Genomic DNA, 18864 nt, shown 5'->3' with positions numbered 1-18864 from the left:
AGCTGCAAAATGAAACTATCTGACCTTTGACCTTAGTAACTGGAAGGATATTGCAAAGTTCTGTGAACAATCTGGACTGGATGGTTCTGATCCGGAAGTTGTGAATATCATGAGAGTATCATGTAAAATTGACGTGTCTGAGCTTTCCATCATGTTTTATTTTTATTCCCTCTTCAAATCAGACCTGGGATGTTTTCATGTTTGAGAAATCCTTTAATCTCCATGGCAACCATTCAGCTGCAAAACGCCTGGGTGGACATAGCCCCGCCTTCGAGACGCAGCTTCTCCTCTGAGCTGCAGTATCAGAGCTTCCGCCTCACAGAGCAGCTGTCCTCCGCGACTCCCCTCCTTCAAACTAGCCAGCAGCAATTAGCAGACATCTGCTGAGCACACTATAGAAACTGCTGCTCAGAGGAACACTGGTTTAAAGGGTTAACAGAGGAGCCATGTTGGGATGACTTCCTGGAGGCGGAACTTCAGAAAGAGCAGTTCTTAAAGGGACAGATCCCCAATTTCAAGGCGTTAAATTACAATGTCAAACTTGTTTTAAGTAACGTTTGATAGAGGATTTTTATAACAACTGAAGGTAACACAATTACTGGACTGTGATATAAAATGATGCTATGTGTCTGGAAAACACATGATACTGGCCCTTTAAAATAACTGTAAAACAGATAGAACATATGGAACAGCAGTAACCGGGTCAGAACCACAGGAAGGAGAACCAACAGAACTTCTGTGAGATCCTGCTGCTTTTTCATCTCCAATAGAAACAGAACCATCAGTCATGGACCTTGGGACAGGTTCAGAACCTCAGCTGAACAAACAGGACCCAATCTCAAGTCCCAGTTCTGGGCTGGTTTCTGCTGGGTTCTGTGTGTTTGGTTCTGACCATCTGCATCAGACTGTGGCTCTGTTTGGAAAGCCGGTGAATCTGGACTTGCTCCCTCTGCTGGGTTTGGGTTGGAACAGAACCGCCACCTCTGAGTTGGACCTCCTGCTGGGATTGTGGGGCTTTTATTTTATTCACAGGAAGTGCTGCATGAAGACTTCCTGTTGTGTTTGACTGAAGTGGCTCATAGACTATGGAAGTGACTCATGTCCTGTCAGAAGACACGCCCACTCTGCCGTCTTTCTGAGGACCTCAACAGAGATTTAGTGTCTGAACCAGAACCAGGACTCCCAATGGGAATGCTGCCTCTCTGGAATCGGGTTCTGGTTCTCTGAGCCCTGCTGGACCGGACCAGGTTCTGTGGTTCTGACTGGGTCCAAAAGAAACCTAGAAAAATATGCCGAATGTAGATATGATCATGTGAGGACTTCTGGTCTGTAGCCGCTTCCTCTGTGTGGTTCTGGTTTCAGAGCCGCCTGAACACACACACACACAAACACAAACACACACACACACACACACACACACACAGGATGAGTGGTCTTAATGTAAATGAGCATCAGCCCCAGTTCCTCGTCCTGCGGGGTGTTTGACTTTCAGAACCAGTCTAATAGAATCTCTGACCCAGAAAATTCTGACCCAACAGGAAACTGATTAGCAGAATGTCTCCTGAGCCATTTCCTGCCTGCAGGGCCACCAGGCCATGAGGAGCTCCAAGGGTCTCTATCCCATTCTTCTGGTAAACCATCTTCAGTTGACCAACAGGTCCAAGGACCGCCTGTCCTGTTTCTGGACTGGGAGGAAGCCGGAGTGCCCACAGAGAACCCACACATGCATCAGAAGAACCTCCAGGAAGACCCCAGGCTGGGATTAGAACCCAGAACCTTCTTACTGCAAGGCATCACCAGTTCTACCAGCTGCACCACTGAGTCACTCTGCCACCTGCTGCTTCAACCTGGTATTGCAGCAAAATAACGGAAGTAGTAACAAGTTTTACATTTTGAATTGATAAGTATTTATTTTTTGTTATACTATATGTGTATTAATGTAACTACAGACATAAACACTGCCAACAACGTTTTAATAATGGTAACTGTAATATTTTCCATTGTTTTATGTAATTATTTTTGTTTACTTTTATTTTGTTAGATTACAAATGTTTTTATTATCTTATTTATGGTTTTGATGTTTTGGTTTTCATTAGTGCAACAACGAACGTATAGTCTGCAAATAAAGTTTCAATAGTAATAATAATAAGCAAGTCAGGGAAGTAAATTTGACAATAAATATTACAGTTTTCAGAACGTATCTTGAAATGAGTAGTTTTTGTGCATAAACCAGTTTGGGGGAAACAAATATGGCACGGGCTAAGCATCACGCTTAAAACAGCAAGGAGTTATATCGAAACTTAGCAATGTTTCGATAGATCATGGCGAATTTCTCTTATTTGATTTGAAGGGATATTTGAGTGATCAGAAATATTTAAAGTAGTTTAGCCGAGCCGAAGGTGATGGAGGAGGATCTGCTGATGGAGAGGCGGGAGGAGAAAGAAAAGATCCTCCGTTCAAACTTCTGAAGGAAGCGGCGGAAGATTTTCCGAGAGGTCCCTGAAAGCCTCAGCTTGACGTCACCAGGCTAAGATCTCGCGGAATTACGCCGCCCCTGGTTGTTTGTCTTGGCTGCTGTGGGTTGAGATCTCGCGGTGTTTCGCTGCTGACGGAGGACGGCGGAGATGTTTGGAGTTTTTTAATATAAATTTATTTATTTAAATAAAAATGGCCGCCGCGGAGCGCGGAGCGGACAGACCGTAAGTGTTTTCCTCTTCCATCCTTTCTTCCCGCGGGTTCCCGTTCAGTTTAGCGCCGCTGTTTCCTCCGCACAGCTTTATGACGCAAAGTGCGCAGATTTTCACCCCGGGCCGTCTCCGCGGAGCGGGGTTAGCGGCAATAACGTCACACAGTGATCCCGGAGCGAGGCTCCTCGGAGCCCCATTGCCGGAGCTCCGTAGGCCCGCGGCGGGCTCCGCGCTGCCCGGGGAGGAGCCGCGCAGGCCGGGCCGAGCGGCGGCGGCGAGCCGGGAGGAGCGCGGCGGCTGCGGGGCTGCCGCTCCGTCACAGCTAACGGGCTAGCTGCTGGCGAACACGCGCACATGCACGCGCTCCTCAATAACCCGGGTTAACTACCCCACGCCCCCGGTTCCTCAGCGCTAGCAGGCAGATAGCCGCAGCCGCTACCGGAGTGCCGCTGAGCAGCAGCGTGCGCGGACACGAGCGCGCGCGCCCGTCTGTGGTTTCAATGTGTGAGCTGCTCACTTCCTGTTTCAGCCTACGGCGGCAAACAACAAGCAGAGTTCAGATCAGTCAGACAGAACCGGGTCAGAACCGACCCTGGCCCGTTCCGTCCAACCACAAACACCCCGGTTCTGAAGTGGCCCGGTCCAGTTCATTCTGCTGGTTAAAGCTTTCTAAGAACAACAGAACCGAGTCAGAACCATGACCAGCGCCTGAAGCAGAACGTTCCAGCAAGGTGACCCACCAGAACCAGAACCACCTCAGCTCACGGCCTCAGCTGAGGTCAGAGGTCAGGAACTATGTGGAGAAATGTTCTGTGGGCCAATGCGGATGAGGCGGGCCGGATGTTGGTCCGGTTCCATCTGGAGGAAAACAACCAGAACATCAAACACGGCAGAGGTAGTGTGATGCTGTGGGCTGCTGTGTTGCTTCTGGACCTACATGACGTCCAAAGCAAAGCGGGTCAAAGTTCTGAGACTCAGCCATGGGAATCTGGGTCAGGGTGTGATTACTTTACACACAGAACCAGGTTTGGACCTTCAATAACTGATTCAGAAATAACTTTTATTCACATTATTATTATTCTGGTCTGTTCAAAGCTGTCAGACATTCTGAAGGGACAGATCCGTAGAACTTTAACACGAAGCAGTCGCGATGTGAAACTGAGTACCGCATGGACACGTCTGTCTCTGATGCTGATGATGGATGTGTTTATAAATGGGAAGACTCAACCAGCCGATCACTGATCAGATGATCCTTCCTGTCAGGATTAAAAACAATATTTCTATTTGATGTCAGAATAATGAGAAATCAGTTTTCTTAATATTCAGAGGTTTCTATCCAATCACTTCAGTTTGTTTTTATATCACAGATTTAAACCAAATGTTGCCTAAGGCCACTTAAACAAAAGCATCCCTTCTACATACCATAGTAGAACATCAAATTCAATTCATTATTCAAATTGGTTATAAGGTTTTCTATCTAAACCCAGCAGAAAAGAAGTAGAGAAACTGACACTGATAACACTGTTGGGTATTAACACTGCTGGTCTACAGGCAGGTGGACCATCGTCATAGTCATGTAACTTATCAGACAGAACTCCCATGTAAAACTGTCAGCAAACACTTTCAGTTAGCACCAACTGGTAAAACCACCAGTGCTACACATGAAGACTTGTTGCTGTTGGACAGTTTGCTGTCATTGAGAGATGCAGCATTAACAGAGGGTCATATTTTTCCCAGGGAGGCGGGACAAGAAGGTGAAGAGGGAGACCCCCAAACCTCAACCAGACAGAGAGACAGGTCACACAGTAAGACAAAGAAGCCACGCAGGGAGCGCCGTCATGGTGACCAGGGGCCCGAGTCTGCGGCCTCAACCACCCCTTCAGCAGTTAGTGAACAGCCACAGAGCCAGGTACAGGACACATGGAGAGTTGGAGAGGTAACAGCCAGAATGATGTGCAGAAATGTTTACTTATCCTGCCCCCCTTTAGGTGGTGGAGCCAGTGGCGGGACCCTCAGACCAAGGGTCTGAGTCGGCAGGCTCTCCCAGGCAACGGCGCTCCATCATTCGGGACCGAGGGCCAATGTACGATGACCCGTCGCTGCCTGAAGGCTGGACCCGCAAACTGAAACAGAGAAAGTCTGGACGATCCGCAGGGAAGTTTGACGTCTACCTGATCAAGTAAGTCATGATCAACATGTTGATGGTTCCCTTTGGTGCTGAAGAATACAATCTCAAATGAATGCCATTAACATTTAGCTGTTTTTGTTCTGTAAAGCTCGGAGGGAAAGGCATTTCGTTCAAAGGTGGAACTCATTGCCTACTTTGAGAAGATTGGTGACAAACAGACCGATCCCAATGATTTTGATTTTACTGTCACGGGGCGCGGAAGCCCATCCCGTCGTGAAAAGCGCCCTCCCAAAAAACCAAAAGTGGTGAAACCATCAGGACGAGGCCGAGGGCGGCCCAAAGGTACAGAGGCCGGGATAGCAGAAGTTGCCGATGAGTCATTAAATCAAGGACAGGATTTCATAAGTGGTTCTGCAGTTCTTCTGTGTTCATCTCTTGTATTTGTGTAGGCAGTGGAAAAATGCGTCAGGCCACTGAGGGTGTGGCCATGAAGCGAGTGGTTGAGAAAACCCCAGGAAAACTGCTGGTTAAAATGCCTTTTGGCAAGGCCGAGTCCTCCCCTGGAACCACATCAAAGGTAGGACGGTTGCTCAGTCCCTCACCTGGACATTTTTACATTTAAGATAAAACTTCAGCTTTAAAGGTTGAGCTGTAAGTTCACTCTGTGCAACTGTGTCTGTGACCATAACAATATCGAAACTCATGCTTCTGCTGATGTGGTTTTTCCTCTGCAGGTGATGTCTCCTACTGCAGTGCCCAAGTCCCGGCCAGGTAGAAAGAGAAAATCAGAAAAGGAACTTCCACCTCCACCCAAGGCCGCTCCCAAGAAACGAGGAAGGAAACCAGGATCAACCTCTGCACCATCATCAGTCACTGCTGCATCCACGTCTTCAACCACAGCCTCTGGTAGCTCAACAGCTGGAAGCTACACTGCAGCTGCCATTATGGTGGCTGAAGCCAAACGGAGAGCAGCTAAGGAGTCTTCCACTAAACCTGTTGTCCAGGAAACAGCTCTGCCAATCAAAAAGCGCAAAACAAGAGAAACTGTGGAAGAGATGGAGAGTGTTCAGGCTCCACTGGTTACACCTGCTGAGACTGGAAGCACCAGTGCAGCACAGGAAAAGGGTGGAGAGGCGGAGGGAGGTCCAAGCTCTGACCCAAAGCCTACATCCACTGTAGGAAGCCAATCAGAGAAGCAACCCTCTGCTTCAGATGAGAGCCAATCCCATGGACACAAGTCACATAAGTGCCAGAAGCACAAGGAAAAAAGAGAATCTGGAGATGAAGGAAGCAAAGGCAAGGATGTTGGTGAAGATGAAGGAGGGGGTGGAAGGAGTAGCAGCAGTAGTAGCATCATCCCTTCAAAAAGCCACAAAAGGAAGGAACGACAACCTCATAAACACCATCACCACCACCACCATCACCACCATCACCACCGCCACCAACAGTCCTCTGGCTCACCTTTAGATCACCCAGCTCCTCCTCTGGCAGTTTCTGAATCACCTCCTAGCCAACCCAGGCCTGAAGCTGATCCCCAGACTGTGCCTCATCAAACCCCTGAAAAAAAGGTTCCTCCCAAACCACACCAAAAGTCTGTGCCTCAGCCCCCTCCTGAATCTCTGCAACCTGTTTCTCCACCACACCACCAGCCCCGTTCCTGTCCTCATACCTCGTTACCCAGTCCATCACAAGCCCATATTCTGCAAGTATCCCAGTCATCCCCCACCAGACATTTACTGCCTGAGCCACGGTCCCAACAACCCCAAATCCAAACCCTCAGTCAGCCATTGTCTACCAACCAGTCAGCCCAGTCACTCACCACAGCCCAGCACCAAAGCCACCATCAGACTGTACATGCTCCACCTAAGTCCCCACCTATTCTGTATGCTCAGCCATCTCAAACTAGGCATTCACAATCACAGGTCCAGTCCTCCACAGCACTCCAGCCTCAAATCCAGCCTAGACATTTGCCTCATATCCAATCTCAGATTAAACAATCCCACCCTCAGACCTCAGTTCAGCTCCGACTCCAATCCCAGCCAAGAATTCAAACACAATCTCAGTCACAATCCCAAACCAAGACACCACCCAAAATTCAGTCTCAATCACAGGCAAGAATTGAGCTGCAACCACAGTCTCAATCCCAAGACAGATTACCTACCCAGATTCAAAGTCAACTCCAGACCAAGACTCCAACACAAGTCCAGAGTCAACTCCAGACCAAGACTCCAACACAAGTCCAGAGTCAACTCCAGACCAAGACTCCAACACAAGTCCAGAGTCAACTCCAGACCAAGACTCCAACACAAGTCCAGAGTCAACTCCAGACTAGAACACCAACACAAGTCCAGAGTCAACTCCAGACCAAGACTCCAACACAAGTCCAGAGTCAACTCCAGACTAGAACACCAACACAAGTCCAGAGTCAACTCCAGACTAGAACACCAACACAAGTCCAGAGTCAACTCCAGACTAGAACACCAACACAAGTCCAGAGTCAACCCCAGACTAGAACACCAACACAAGTCCAGAGTCAACTCCAGACTAGAACACCAACACAAGTCCAGAGTCAACTCCAGACAAGGATTCCAACACAAAATCAAAGCCAACTGCAGACAAGGGTTCCAGCTCAATCTCATCCTCACTTGCAATCTGGCCTTCATGTCCTGCCTCAAACCCGTATGAGACAGACCTTGCAACACCATGTCCCAAATCCGCATAGAGCCCCACCCAGTCAATCTCCCACCCAGCCTAGGCCACCCATTCCCCAATCCCAAACACATCCACACTTTCAAAGCCTTCAAACCCAGTTGCATCCCCAGTCCCTCTCTCAACACACAAGGCTACATGCGCAGAACCTTGTTTCTCACAGACCGTTATCATCCAGCCACGCCCATCCAAATCTCATCCCTGCTCAACAGAACCAGAGTGAACAGCCACAGGACCTGAGTACCACGCGGCCTCCCCTAGAGAGCCAGTTCCCAAGAAGAGACGCCAGTATGGAGGGCATCAGGATGGAGGGAAGAGGAGAGCTGCTCTCAGCATCAGATACCAGAGAAGTTTTAGAAGGTGAAAGAGGGTCAAACAGCACATCAAGACCTTCTAGCTCTGTGCCACCTGGACCTCCTGGAGTAGCAGGGTCCAGTCTTGTGCCTGGAGCAGACGGTAGGGCTCGACTGAGGGTGGAGCCAGAGGCAGCAGGTGACAGCAAGGAGCTCAGAGACATTGTCCCACAGTCCACCGTTCCCCGTCCCAGCTGTGAGGAAACCGTAGAGTCACGAACTGCTGTCAGTGAAAGAGTCAGCTGATTGGTTGGTCAGGTGAAAGGCAAGCTGATTGGTGACCTTAAAGACTGAGTCAACCCAGACGGAGGAGTATGGACCTCATTCTGTTTTCAAACAGAAGCTGGAAGAACCGTCACAGCTTCTACTGTTGGATTCTGTCTGGAGACTTTGTGAAGTTGTAGAAGGTACAGCCAGTTCGGCACTGAAGGACGGATCGAGAGGGGAACGAATAGAGTCTTTTTCTAGAACAAAACAAATGACAAGGAAAAACAAGAAAAAGTGCGTGTGTATATAATCTAAAGGCAGCTGTTGCATCTTGTTAGTCTCCATATGGAGGTGGGGAGTAGTTTGGAACTAAAAACCGTCGCTTAACAACACATTACTCTGATAAAATGTTGCTTCCGGAATATAACCTGTTTTTTATTTAGTAGTTGATTGTTTTGTCTTTGTTATACAGCTTTAAGAAGTAATATTACCAACAGCCCTGACTCTAACATGGCCCACGTTGACTGACAGTCCTTTCCTCAAACCAGTCCTTGACTGAAAGTCTACGAGGCAATGCGGCACGGCGGTTTGCACCTTAAATTGGTTTCTTAAAAATTTCTCATCTTTATTTTTCAAAGTTTTCCATGAAACCCTAAAAAGCAGAGGCTTTCTTTTAGTGTTCTCAGTTCTTGTGCTTACTCTTGCCTCTCGCCATTTTGCCTGACATCAAAAGTGTTAAAGTTCTCAGTCCTCTTCCAGATTTCCTCAGACGTGTCATGAATCTGGAACCAGCTGGAACCCCGACTCTGACGGCCTGATTCAGAAGGACTTTAACAGCTTGAGGAGTTCATGGTTCCTCTCAGCTGATTTAGGATCTGATGAATCCGGCCGATAAGAAAAGCTGCTCATTGGTGTTTCAACATTTCCAGTTCAGCCAGTTCTTCCAGGATTTTTCCTAAACTGGTCTTCATGAACTTGTATGTCTCTCTCAAATTTTGTTTCTACCGTAAGCACTTTTGATATCAAACCAAACCCATGCCTACAGTAGCTTTATTTGAGTTCTTTTGATAATGAATGTGTGGGAAAGGACCCATTCTAAATGTGTCTTTACGTCAGATGTCTGGAACAGTTTGCACATCTCAACTTTATACAATCAACCCCCTGCATGTCGCTCAAAGACCCTGCAGGCCTTCAACCGGGGCCCGCGTTTGCAGAGGCCATCTTGGCTCAGGTTCACAGTCCGGGTCTAACCAGGAAAGGTGGTTCTGATGGATCCGGGTGTGCAGAGAGGACAGAACTGTGGGCTTTTCCCTTCAGATCTGAGAGTCACAGTTCGGAGGTGTCAGGATGCTTTCTGAGCTGCAGTCATGATGTCTTGTTGCCGATGGCCCAGGCACACGTTACACTGAGATTCCTTGCCACCTTTACCGCTGAATCCACACATTGTTTCAGGTGTTCTTAACACAACCGTTGATGGTTTCAGAAGGAAATGTTTGGTGTCTGACCAGTCTCACCACTAAGGACACCCAGCGACACCTTCAGTTCAATCATCTCAATTTCTGTTACTCCGACTGCACCAAGTTCACCAGGAACTTCTAACACCTGCAGACTAAAAGCAGACATTGTGAGATGCCACTCTCTGTTTCCATCACTATTTTTTCATGCCCATTTTGAAGTGTTGCATTAGAAAAAGTTGATGGAAATGGTAAAATTCAAAATAACTTCCTCAATTTCACAAACAACTTTTTACACTCACATGAGGTAATTTTTGGCTCCTCCGAAAAAGAGTTAATCTCTCCTCCGAGAGATTAACAAACTTTCCCATCCACAGTTTGGTCTGTGTTTTACCAGAGGTACGAAACCTGGAGAAAAAAGTCCAGACCTACAGCACAAAGTGGAGGACTATTTTTTCTGAGATGTGGGTCCATGCTAGTTTATACCCTCTGCTTCCTGTTCATTCGCGCCATGCGTAGTGTCAACATTTGACGAAATAACACTTTGTGTAACCCAGGGGTGCTAAAGTCCCATCCTCCAGTTACCGTCCTGCAACTTTTAGATATATCGTCACTCCAACAGACCGGGATCAGCTCTGATCAGGCCTGGTAACCAGCCAATCATTGGATTCAGGTGTGCTGGAGCAGGGAAGCCTCTGAAAGCTGCAGGACGGCCCTGGAGGACGTTGAGAAGGAGGTAGACATCTTTGTGAACAAGATGACAAATTTCGTCAGGCGTCTACATCAGTGAGAGCTGATTTTGGCTCTTGGATGAAGTGTGTGGGCCTTCAGAGTGTCTCTGAGGGGTTATGCTGTAGAATCATCACGCAGAAACCAACACGTCTTCAGGAAGTAAACGGATTAACTGTGACCTGTTAGGGTTCTGTGACTCTCTGACCTGAACCTCCCAGTCCCTCTTGGTTCTGGATCCAGTAACCCGGCTCGCTGTGAGCCCCTTTAGCGTAGCCCGGCCTCTGCGTCCGCGCCGCCACCTGCTCAGAGCGGCGAACCCATCGGCCACCCCAGAAACGTTCCTCTCTGATTGGACCCACTCCACAGGACTCGACCCAGCACAATCTACAGTAACCAGCCACCATATTGCATGTTCCAGAGTTTAGTGCCTATATTAATAATAATAATAATAATATTGTGTGTCTTGCCAGAAGCCACCATGTCAGCCGAGCCATGTTGTGTTTCTAGACCTTAGTAGTGATGTGTGTGGTGACTTCATAGTTGCTAATATTGAGGATGAACATTCTGCTTTTACTCTGGTTGGAATTCAGTGAAACTCCAGAAAACACCGTCGCTGTAGAAGAACTAGTTTTTACCTGTTTTCTTATTTTTGTTTCTAACTAAAACCATTTGTTGTCCCTGACATGTCTGTGGTCTCCGTGTTTGACTCGTCTTCCAAACACTGGTCCGATCCAGAACCGACTGAGCTTCGTCCCACTCCATCTCTGATCTCAAACATCTTTCAAGATTTAAATATTAATCACATTTATGCAATATCAGGAGGATGAAGGTATTGTTAGGATTTTATAATTATTTTATTAGAATGATGGAGGCTATATGCTCCTTACTGTGGAACCTCAGTGAAAAGTTCTGCAGTTCTATGTCAGATAAGTTCATAGCAGCTAAACAGGGATGAAATCACTGCCCTCTGCTGGTGGTACTGAGAAACTAAAGAAATGAAAAGGTTTTAAAGCAAAGATCTGACGTAATAAAATTCTCTCTCAGGTTTGGAGTGTTCAGTCAAAATAAACCCAGCGGTTATTAAATGATAACGCTATGCTGCATTTTATCAGCATCAAGCCGAAAGATAAGAATAAAGTTCATTAAAAATATTGTTCAAAATCTAAAGTGCGACGATCAGACTGGGTCGGACTGAGTTCTCTGATCCAGTGGAGTCATAATGATCTCATCAATATTCAACTCTAAATCAGACAAAAAACCTGAGATGGTCTAAAAGTTGACAGTAAGGGCCTGATGATTGTAACCAGGATGAGGAAAACCAAAAGCAGCTTCGATGTGGAACAGAATGCAGTTATTAATATGTAGGATTAATGAATAAACCTGAATAAAAAATGGCTGCCACTCCGCCACCTCACCTGGGAAGAATGTGAAAATATAAATAATTAGAAGCCACATAATCCTGCTGCTGCAGCCTGAACTAATCTCGGATCCGATGCTCCATGAACCGCATTTAATTTTTTTTTTCTGTCTGATCTCCAACTTCCTGTTTCATTATTCCTCCAATCAAAGAGGAGCGTCGTTCCTTTCAGGTCACGTGGTTCCGCTCAGCACCTGTTGACGGAGCCGTTAATGAGCCTCTAAAGGTCACGGCCCATTCGTGACCCGAGCGGGTGAAAACGCGGCTCTCTGATTGGCTGAGCTGAAGGCAGGTGAGGATGGAAGATGTCGCCGCGTCGCTGCTGCTGCTGTGCGGATCCCTGATTCTCGGGCCCACTGCTGGTTCCGGTTCGGGTCCGGACCCTGAGCGCGGCAGGATGGAGCTGCGGCGGGTCCAGAGCCTCGCCGCGCAGCCGCGGTATGGCGGGTGTTGGGCGCGCGCGCTGGAACACCTGGACACGCGCTGCAGGGACATGACGTCAGAGAGTCAGAGCCGCCTGGCGCTGCGCTTCACCCACTGTCACCTGAGCAGGTAAGCAGCTGGTCGGAACCGGGGAGGGAGAACCTGCCGCTTTGGGTTCTTCAGAACCAGAATCCAGTGGGTCTGTCTGCAGCAGCAGAAACAGACCCAGAGTCCGGTTCTGTTGGACTCTGCTCAGTCCAGTCACTTCTGATCAGAACCAAGCGGTTCTGATGTTAAAACGTGGCTCTTCCTCCCTCAGGTGGGATGTGATGACATAATCAGGTGAAGGTCACTCATCTGTGACGTCACTGTAGTTCTGGACTTACCGGCAGCGGTTCTGTCCAAACATTAAATATTTACAATTTTCCATTCTTTTTTTTAATATACAAAATAATTTATAGTTTTTTATTAAATGCTCAACAAAAATATTACAAATCAAGATTTGAGTGAAATGAAGGAAACATTTGCAGCTGAGTGAAACCGGACCCGAAGCGGTTCTGGTGTCGCCGTGTTTCCTGCAGAAGGTCTGCCAGCACCAGAACCAGGATTTGGGTTGTTTTCTGATCTCTGCTCCTTTTTACCCTGAAATTAAAACCTAAAATGATGCCAGAAACCTTTTGCTCCTTAAGGTGAGTTTAGTTTGTTAAAACTCTCCTTTGCTCATGGGTCCAGTTGGTACCGCTGTTGATCTGCAGTCAATGGCCACGCAGAATCATTCTGAGGGCCACAGCTGGCCCCCACACCACACTTTGGAAAGCACAGTGTTGCGTTTTCTAAAGGTTCTACATTTCATTCTGAAATTACATTTTAGGGTTTTTATGAAAGCAAGTTTCCACCATGAAAGGAAAAATAAAAGCCTGAAAGGAAGTCACAATTTTGAGTTTTAAAGTCATAGTGACTTTCTGTCTCATAATTATGGCTTTTATTTTTGTAATTTTGACTTTAGAACTCCTAATTATGACTTCCTGTTGGTCTTGAATTTTTTTCTTTCTTGATGTTAATGTGTTTTTGCTTAAACTGAGCTGATTAGTTTTCTGCAAGTGCTGCCACTTTGTGACCGTTTCTGTTTACTACAGCTCAGATCTATGGAGCTAAAACTGTCTCATAATTCACAAATACATTTTTAACCCGTTTCTCTTCAGCTCAGGCAGGGATTTCCCATCCTGCCCTGAGGGGTCAGAGGTCAGCAGGTGTACTACTGGGATGGATCCTGTGGCCTTCAACACCTACACTGAGTTCTTCACCCACACCCACTCCATCTGCCACTTCCTGCAGTCAGAGGCCTGGCAGAGCCGCACAGAAAGCACCATGTACAGGTGAGCGCGCCGCACTAAGCCCTGTGCTGCGTCTTGTAGGACCAACCAGGAACTTTTCTTAAGCCTTTTGGTTTTAACAGGATTTAGCTTATTTTTACTTACTAGATTTGTTTCTGTTTATAGAACAAAATTAATATATGCAACATGAAAAAATAGTTTTTCTTTTAAACATGTAGTTTTGAAAAAAAGCCAAAAATGTTCATCATTTTAAAACGGGTTTTCTGTCTCTGCCAGTTTTACAGTCCAAAATAAAAATAAGTAAATAATTATCACATGTTGTTTCTAAGCTAAACATTTAATGTTGAGTTAATAACACAGAACTATTTAAATTTTGATTTATGAATAATAATAATCTGGTTTCCTCTGAATCATCTCTGTTCAGATAATAAATTATTTTTATATGAAACATTTGCGTCCCAACAGTAGCTGACACTGGCCTGGTGCAAACATTAACTCTAACATTCAGGCTCATTCAGCTCTGTTTGTTTCTGCTGACCTCTGACCTGCTGCCAAACTGTTAGCATTATGCTCACTCACCATGCCGCTAATTGGCTACATTAATGTGTGTTTAGGCTGACGGAGGCCTCTGCAGGTGTTGCTGAGCAGCTTCAGTCCACCAGACAGATGGCCAACGAGCTGATGGAAGCCCAGAGCGTCGCCTTACAGGCACAGAAAGAAATCCTGTCCAATGGAGAGGAGCTACGAGCCACCCTGAGAGACTCGACTCAGGGTAAAATACACACAGAGCCTGCTAGACTAAACTCGGGGGTAAAGGTCTCGTTTTGTTCAGAGATCATTCAGTTGGTTTAGGAATCGTTCTGATGGATCTCAGTTTGCTGATTGTCCTCCCCTGTCTCACCTGTCCCCTGCTTCCTCTCCCACCCCTCCAGGTGTGCAGGCGGTCTTCTCTGACCTCAGCAGCACCTCCAGGCAGCAGCAGGTGGCGCTGTCGCAGCTCTTCCAGCAGCTCTCCTTCCTGCAGAGCTTCCTGCTGATGGAGGCTCACAGCCTGACTTCTTGCTGCTACAACGCCGCTGCGCTCTGCACTGCCTACCTCATCACTTCCACCCCACGCTCCTCCAGGGCCAGGTAGCTAGCTCCGCCCCCTTCCCGTTACCGTTACCTGCTCCTGCATGTTTGATTCTACAGAGGCAGTTCCGGCTTCCACCAGCAGAGGGAGCAGTCGCACCATTTACTAGTAAAGCTGCAGCTTGGATTCAAGATCCTGAGAAATCTGTAGAGCCTTCAAAATCAGAACATCAGACAGGTGACCTCTGAGTGACCGCTGCTCCCCCCCCCTCCTGGGTCCAGGCTGCTGCTGCTGGTTTTGGTCTGCGTCAACTTCTACTTGGAGAAGAAGATCTACCAGCATGTGCTGAGCTCCGACCAACCAGAACACCTTCATGTGGTTGGTAGACTCGCCTTGGGGCGGGGCTTATGTGGGGGCGGGGCTTATGTGGGGGGTGGTTGTTTTGTCCAATGCTCTGAAACTGCACATTGACCAACAAAAACAGGAAGTGACCCAGTTTAATCAGAACATGAGACGATGTGTTCAGGGTTTTCTGGAAAAATGAATTCCAGAAGCAATAAATAAATTAATCACCAAGTTGCCACTGATCCCAGACTGTTTTCACTTCCTGTGCTGCTCAAGAGAATAAATAATTGGGTCACATGATCACAATCATGGTCACAGAGAAGCTGATTGGTCACATCTTCCCTCAGCACGACAAAGAATTAGCCAAATACTTGAAGAAAAAATTAATGATGACAGTCATGATGATACAAGAATAAAGTCGCAATAATATGAAAACAGTTGTAAAAACGAGTCGCAGTGTTACAAAAATAGTTGTAGAAGAGTTGTAGTTATAATACAAAACTAAAGTTGTAACATTGTGTTTTTGTGAATAAATCAGGAGCAGGTCTCGGTGTACGTTGCTGCGCTGCGGCGCCTCTCGGTGTGTGTTGCCCTGTGTGTTCTGCTGCTGGTGTGTGTTCGCTACAGAGACCCGGTGCAGCAGAGCCTGGAAGTGCTGCAGCAGCTCAGAGAGACGCAGAGCAGCCTGCAGGAGGCGTTGCGGCGTGCAGGTGAGTGTCCAGGTGAGACCTGGTCAGGTGCGTCAGGGCGGGGCTTAAAGGAGCTGCTTGTCGTTTACAGAGAGGTTTACGCAAGAGAAGAAGTTGTTGGAGGACCGTCAGCTGCAGTTGAGGGTGAGGTCAACAGAGAGCGCACCTGAACACACCTGGATCACCTGCTAGTTAATTCTTAAACAGCGCCACCTGCTGGTTGATTTCCAGAGGACAGCAAGAGCAGAAAGACTGTGGAGAAGAGAGGAGGAGTTCAGTATGATGTCATCACTGGCTGCAGGCTCCTCCCACATGCCACCTTCAGGTCAGCTGACTCTAGAGGGGCGGAGCTAAAGATTCGGGGCTCTCTGGCGACACCTGGAGGTTTGCTGTGGAAAAGTCAGAGCTCAAAAGTTTTTAACCTTTAAATCATTAAAACCAGTAAAACCAGCAGGTTCTGGAACCAGAAGCATCCAGGTTCTGGTTCTGGTCTGAGTTTTGGACGGATCATTTTCTAAACTGAGATCAGCTCCGTCTTGTCCTCCATATTTAACATTATTTTTATTCTCTGCAGTTCGTTCTTTAAAATGTTAAACTTTGGATTTTGTTTTATGCGATAAACCGGAACGTTAGCTGGAGAGGCACCAGCTCTCCTCCCGACCCACTGAGGGTGTAAAGAAAATGGATGGATGGATGGGATAAAAATTAAATGTTGAATAAATAAATATAATTACTAATGCACGTTTTACCGCGATGCCGCCTGTCTCACCTGATGACCTCTGACCTCCCTGGTTCTCCTTAAGGTCAGAGCGCCCGTCTCCTCTGCCGCTCCTCTTCCCATCATGCTTCAGTCCAGACTCCGCCTCCCCTGGTGGAGGACAGGAATGTGTGTCCGGTTGTGGAGGTTCCTGTCGGGAAGAACCCGGTTCTTCGCCCCCCGCTGCCCCGCTACAGCCTGAGGAGCCGGCGCCGGTCAGACGTAATCTGAGTGACGTCATCAGTGATGTCATCAACGATCTGCAGCTGGAAATGATTTTTTTCATTTTTATAACTATTAATAAAAATATTTTTAACAAATAGACTCATGCAGGTCAACAGCAGAACAACGGTCAGGTGGTTCTGGTCCGGTCCCTCTGAGCAGGTCTGTAATCTGTTTGTTCTGGCTGGCTGTAACTTAGCATTGCTATGCTAACGCTTACTCAGTCAACATATCTGACTCATTACTTCCTGTATGATCAGTGATGTCAGCAATGCGTTTCTCTAATCCGTCCACTTTCTGCAGTAATGAGTTACTTTTTCCACTCAAGTAATCAGATTACAGTTACCATTTCCCTCAGTAAACAGAAATATTGTTGCGTTCTTCCTGGTCTCCTGTGTAATACTAGCAGTCACCAGCGAAGGATGGAGAAGAGATTTGTGTTTTCTAGCTGTAAATCCGTCTCATTCAGTTTTTGTCAATCAAATTTTATTTGTATAGTACATTTCAGCAGCAAGTCATTTCAAAGAGCTTTCTGATGCAGAACCAGAACCTGAGGGTCTGGAAGGTTGATGCAGCAACAGCAGATCTTTAATGGTTGTGGTCCTAAACCGTCCAGTGATTTATAAACTAACAGGATTTTACAGTCTGTTCTCTGAGCTACAGCTGTAGGACTGTAGATCTGGTGTTATGTCTCCGTCTTCCTGGTTCTAGTCAGAACAGCAGCAGCAGCTTCTGGATCAGCTGAAGCTGGAGGATCGATTTGGTGGTCAGACCTGTGAAGACGCTGCTGCAGGAAACAATGAGACTGAAGATAAACGCCTGGATGAGTTTCTCTGATCTGAGACATCAGTCCTCTGATCCTGGAGATTCTTCAGGTCACAGAAGGCCGACTTTGTGACTGTCTTTATGTGGCTCTGAAGGTTAAGGTTATGTCACTAAAGATGAGAATGTTAATGTTGGTTGTTCCCTCTGAGCTGGAGACAGTTATTTTATACAACACACCCTGTAGAATAGGGAATAACCAGAGAGGTTTCCTGATCTTCTCCAGAGGTGAACGCCCCCTAGTGGAGAATAAAGGCCCTACCAACAGATCCCACAACAGGCTTACCAGCTGATTGCTGATGTTCAGGTCTCAATTTCCTTGAATAAAATGACACAAACATGAGAAATAACTTTTCATCAGTTTTCTAACTGGATTTACATGGTTTTTAGTCTTGTATCACTAATATGAATTCATATTTAACCTTTTTCACATTTTTTTCATGAGATCAATTTATAAAAACTGCTTGAGGGAGATGATAATTCATTCATCAATTTTCTAACACCTTTGTCCCTTAGTGGGGTCAGGAGGAGCTGCTGCCTCTCCTGCTAACGTTCCTGGCCAGAGGCGGGGTCACCTGGACAGGTCACCAGTCTGTCGCAGAGACAAACAGGACAAACAACCGCACACACATGCACACACACACACACACACCTAGGGAGGATTTAGAGAAACCAATTAACCTGACAGTCATGTGTTTGGAGAACCCACCATGCACAGCAGGGTCGAATGGTCGCGATTTATGTGTTCGCATCCATTCAGGTGGATGCGACCCCCCTGACACGAAGGTACGTGAAAGGTAAAACTTGCTACATTTACCCCGTTATGGGAACGAGGTGGAGGAGCGTAAGGGCGCCCCGCCCCCTCCAGGCGGGGTTTTGGCGCCCCCTCTGGTGCAGCGCTGCATGCCCACTTTTTGCGCCACTGATGCACAGGGAGAACATGCAAACTCCCCGGGCCGGGAATCGAACCCAGGGGCAGCAGTGCTACCAACTGCGCCACTGTGCAAAGTGACGGTCTTCCAGTCAAAATATCTAGCTTTGAAATATGTCAATATTTGAAGAAACACAGCAGTCAAACTGACAGAGCAAGTCTAAGTTACTTTGGGTTTTACAGCCTAAAAGCTGTTCTGTTGAACTCCTGAGCAAGGACAGCAGCTATTGGCTGTCCTAAAGATAAAATGATGATGTCATCGCCTAATTAGCATATTTGCTCTTGTGAGATCCGGGGTCTAAAGAGAATATCTGCGTCAGCCAGACAAAAGATGAAAACACTCAAAAATGTTTCGAACTACAAATGAAGACTAATAAAATAATTAAGTTCTCAGATATTATTTACCTTTTTGTTCTTTTAGAAATTAAAAACAAAGCTAGCTAGTAAAGTTAGTTTAGAATATTAATATGTAAAATGGTGGATGTGAACCAGTTTATTATGGGATGTTGGAAACCTTGGAAACGGATTCAGGCTGGAGAGGTTTCATCTCCAGGATTGTCGGACATCTTTGTTTCTGATCAA

At 46.9% G+C, this 18864-nt stretch overlaps 2 protein-coding genes across 3 annotated transcripts; both read left to right on the top strand.

The window, feature by feature from the left end:
• The first annotated feature begins 2603 nt into the window (after nucleotides 1–2603).
• On the top strand, nucleotides 2604–10952 carry mecp2 (methyl CpG binding protein 2). Its single transcript, XM_014976209.2, has 6 exons — nucleotides 2604–2699; nucleotides 4425–4596; nucleotides 4676–4866; nucleotides 4964–5157; nucleotides 5265–5392; nucleotides 5550–10952. Exons 1-6 carry the CDS (start codon nucleotides 2668–2670, stop codon nucleotides 8121–8123), a joined length of 3291 nt encoding a protein of 1096 aa, XP_014831695.2. The 5' UTR covers nucleotides 2604–2667; the 3' UTR covers nucleotides 8124–10952.
• Nucleotides 10953–11082: 130 nt separating this feature from the next.
• Nucleotides 11083–16627, top strand: LOC106909764 (uncharacterized). Of its 2 annotated transcripts, none has more exons than XM_014976211.2 (9): nucleotides 11083–12239; nucleotides 13313–13486; nucleotides 14059–14216; nucleotides 14377–14575; nucleotides 14798–14894; nucleotides 15400–15571; nucleotides 15642–15694; nucleotides 15782–15875; nucleotides 16354–16627. In XM_014976211.2, exons 1-9 carry the CDS (start codon nucleotides 11986–11988, stop codon nucleotides 16536–16538), a joined length of 1386 nt encoding a protein of 461 aa, XP_014831697.2. In that variant the 5' UTR covers nucleotides 11083–11985; the 3' UTR covers nucleotides 16539–16627. The 2 variants fall into 2 exon arrangements, with proteins under 2 accessions (XP_014831697.2, XP_014831698.2); XM_014976212.2 differs by having other exon boundaries at nucleotides 15782–15934; nucleotides 16354–16583.
• Nucleotides 16628–18864: the final 2237 nt, after the last annotated feature.

The sequence above is a fragment of the Poecilia mexicana genome, unplaced genomic scaffold (assembly GCF_051168715.1).
Source record: "Poecilia mexicana isolate PSO_F unplaced genomic scaffold, ASM5116871v1 scaffold_23, whole genome shotgun sequence".
NCBI lineage: Eukaryota > Metazoa > Chordata > Actinopteri > Cyprinodontiformes > Poeciliidae > Poecilia > Poecilia mexicana.
The sequence above is the reverse complement of the archived record's forward strand: the minus strand, read 5'-3'. Positions and strand labels throughout refer to the sequence as shown.

Coding starts and splice junctions, on each gene's coding strand:
- mecp2 (XM_014976209.2), top strand. CDS start 2,668: ATGGCCGCCGCGGAGCGCGGAGCGGACAGACC. Junction 2,700..4,424: donor GAGCGCGGAGCGGACAGACC/GTAAGTGTTTTC, acceptor TATTTTTCCCAG/GGAGGCGGGACAAGAAGGTG. Junction 5,393..5,549: donor CCCCTGGAACCACATCAAAG/GTAGGACGGTTG, acceptor TTTCCTCTGCAG/GTGATGTCTCCTACTGCAGT.
- LOC106909764 (XM_014976211.2), top strand. CDS start 11,986: ATGGAAGATGTCGCCGCGTCGCTGCTGCTGCTGTGCGGATCCCTGATT. Junction 15,572..15,641: donor GGAGGCGTTGCGGCGTGCAG/GTGAGTGTCCAG, acceptor TGTCGTTTACAG/AGAGGTTTACGCAAGAGAAG. Junction 15,876..16,353: donor CTCCCACATGCCACCTTCAG/GTCAGCTGACTC, acceptor GTTCTCCTTAAG/GTCAGAGCGCCCGTCTCCTC.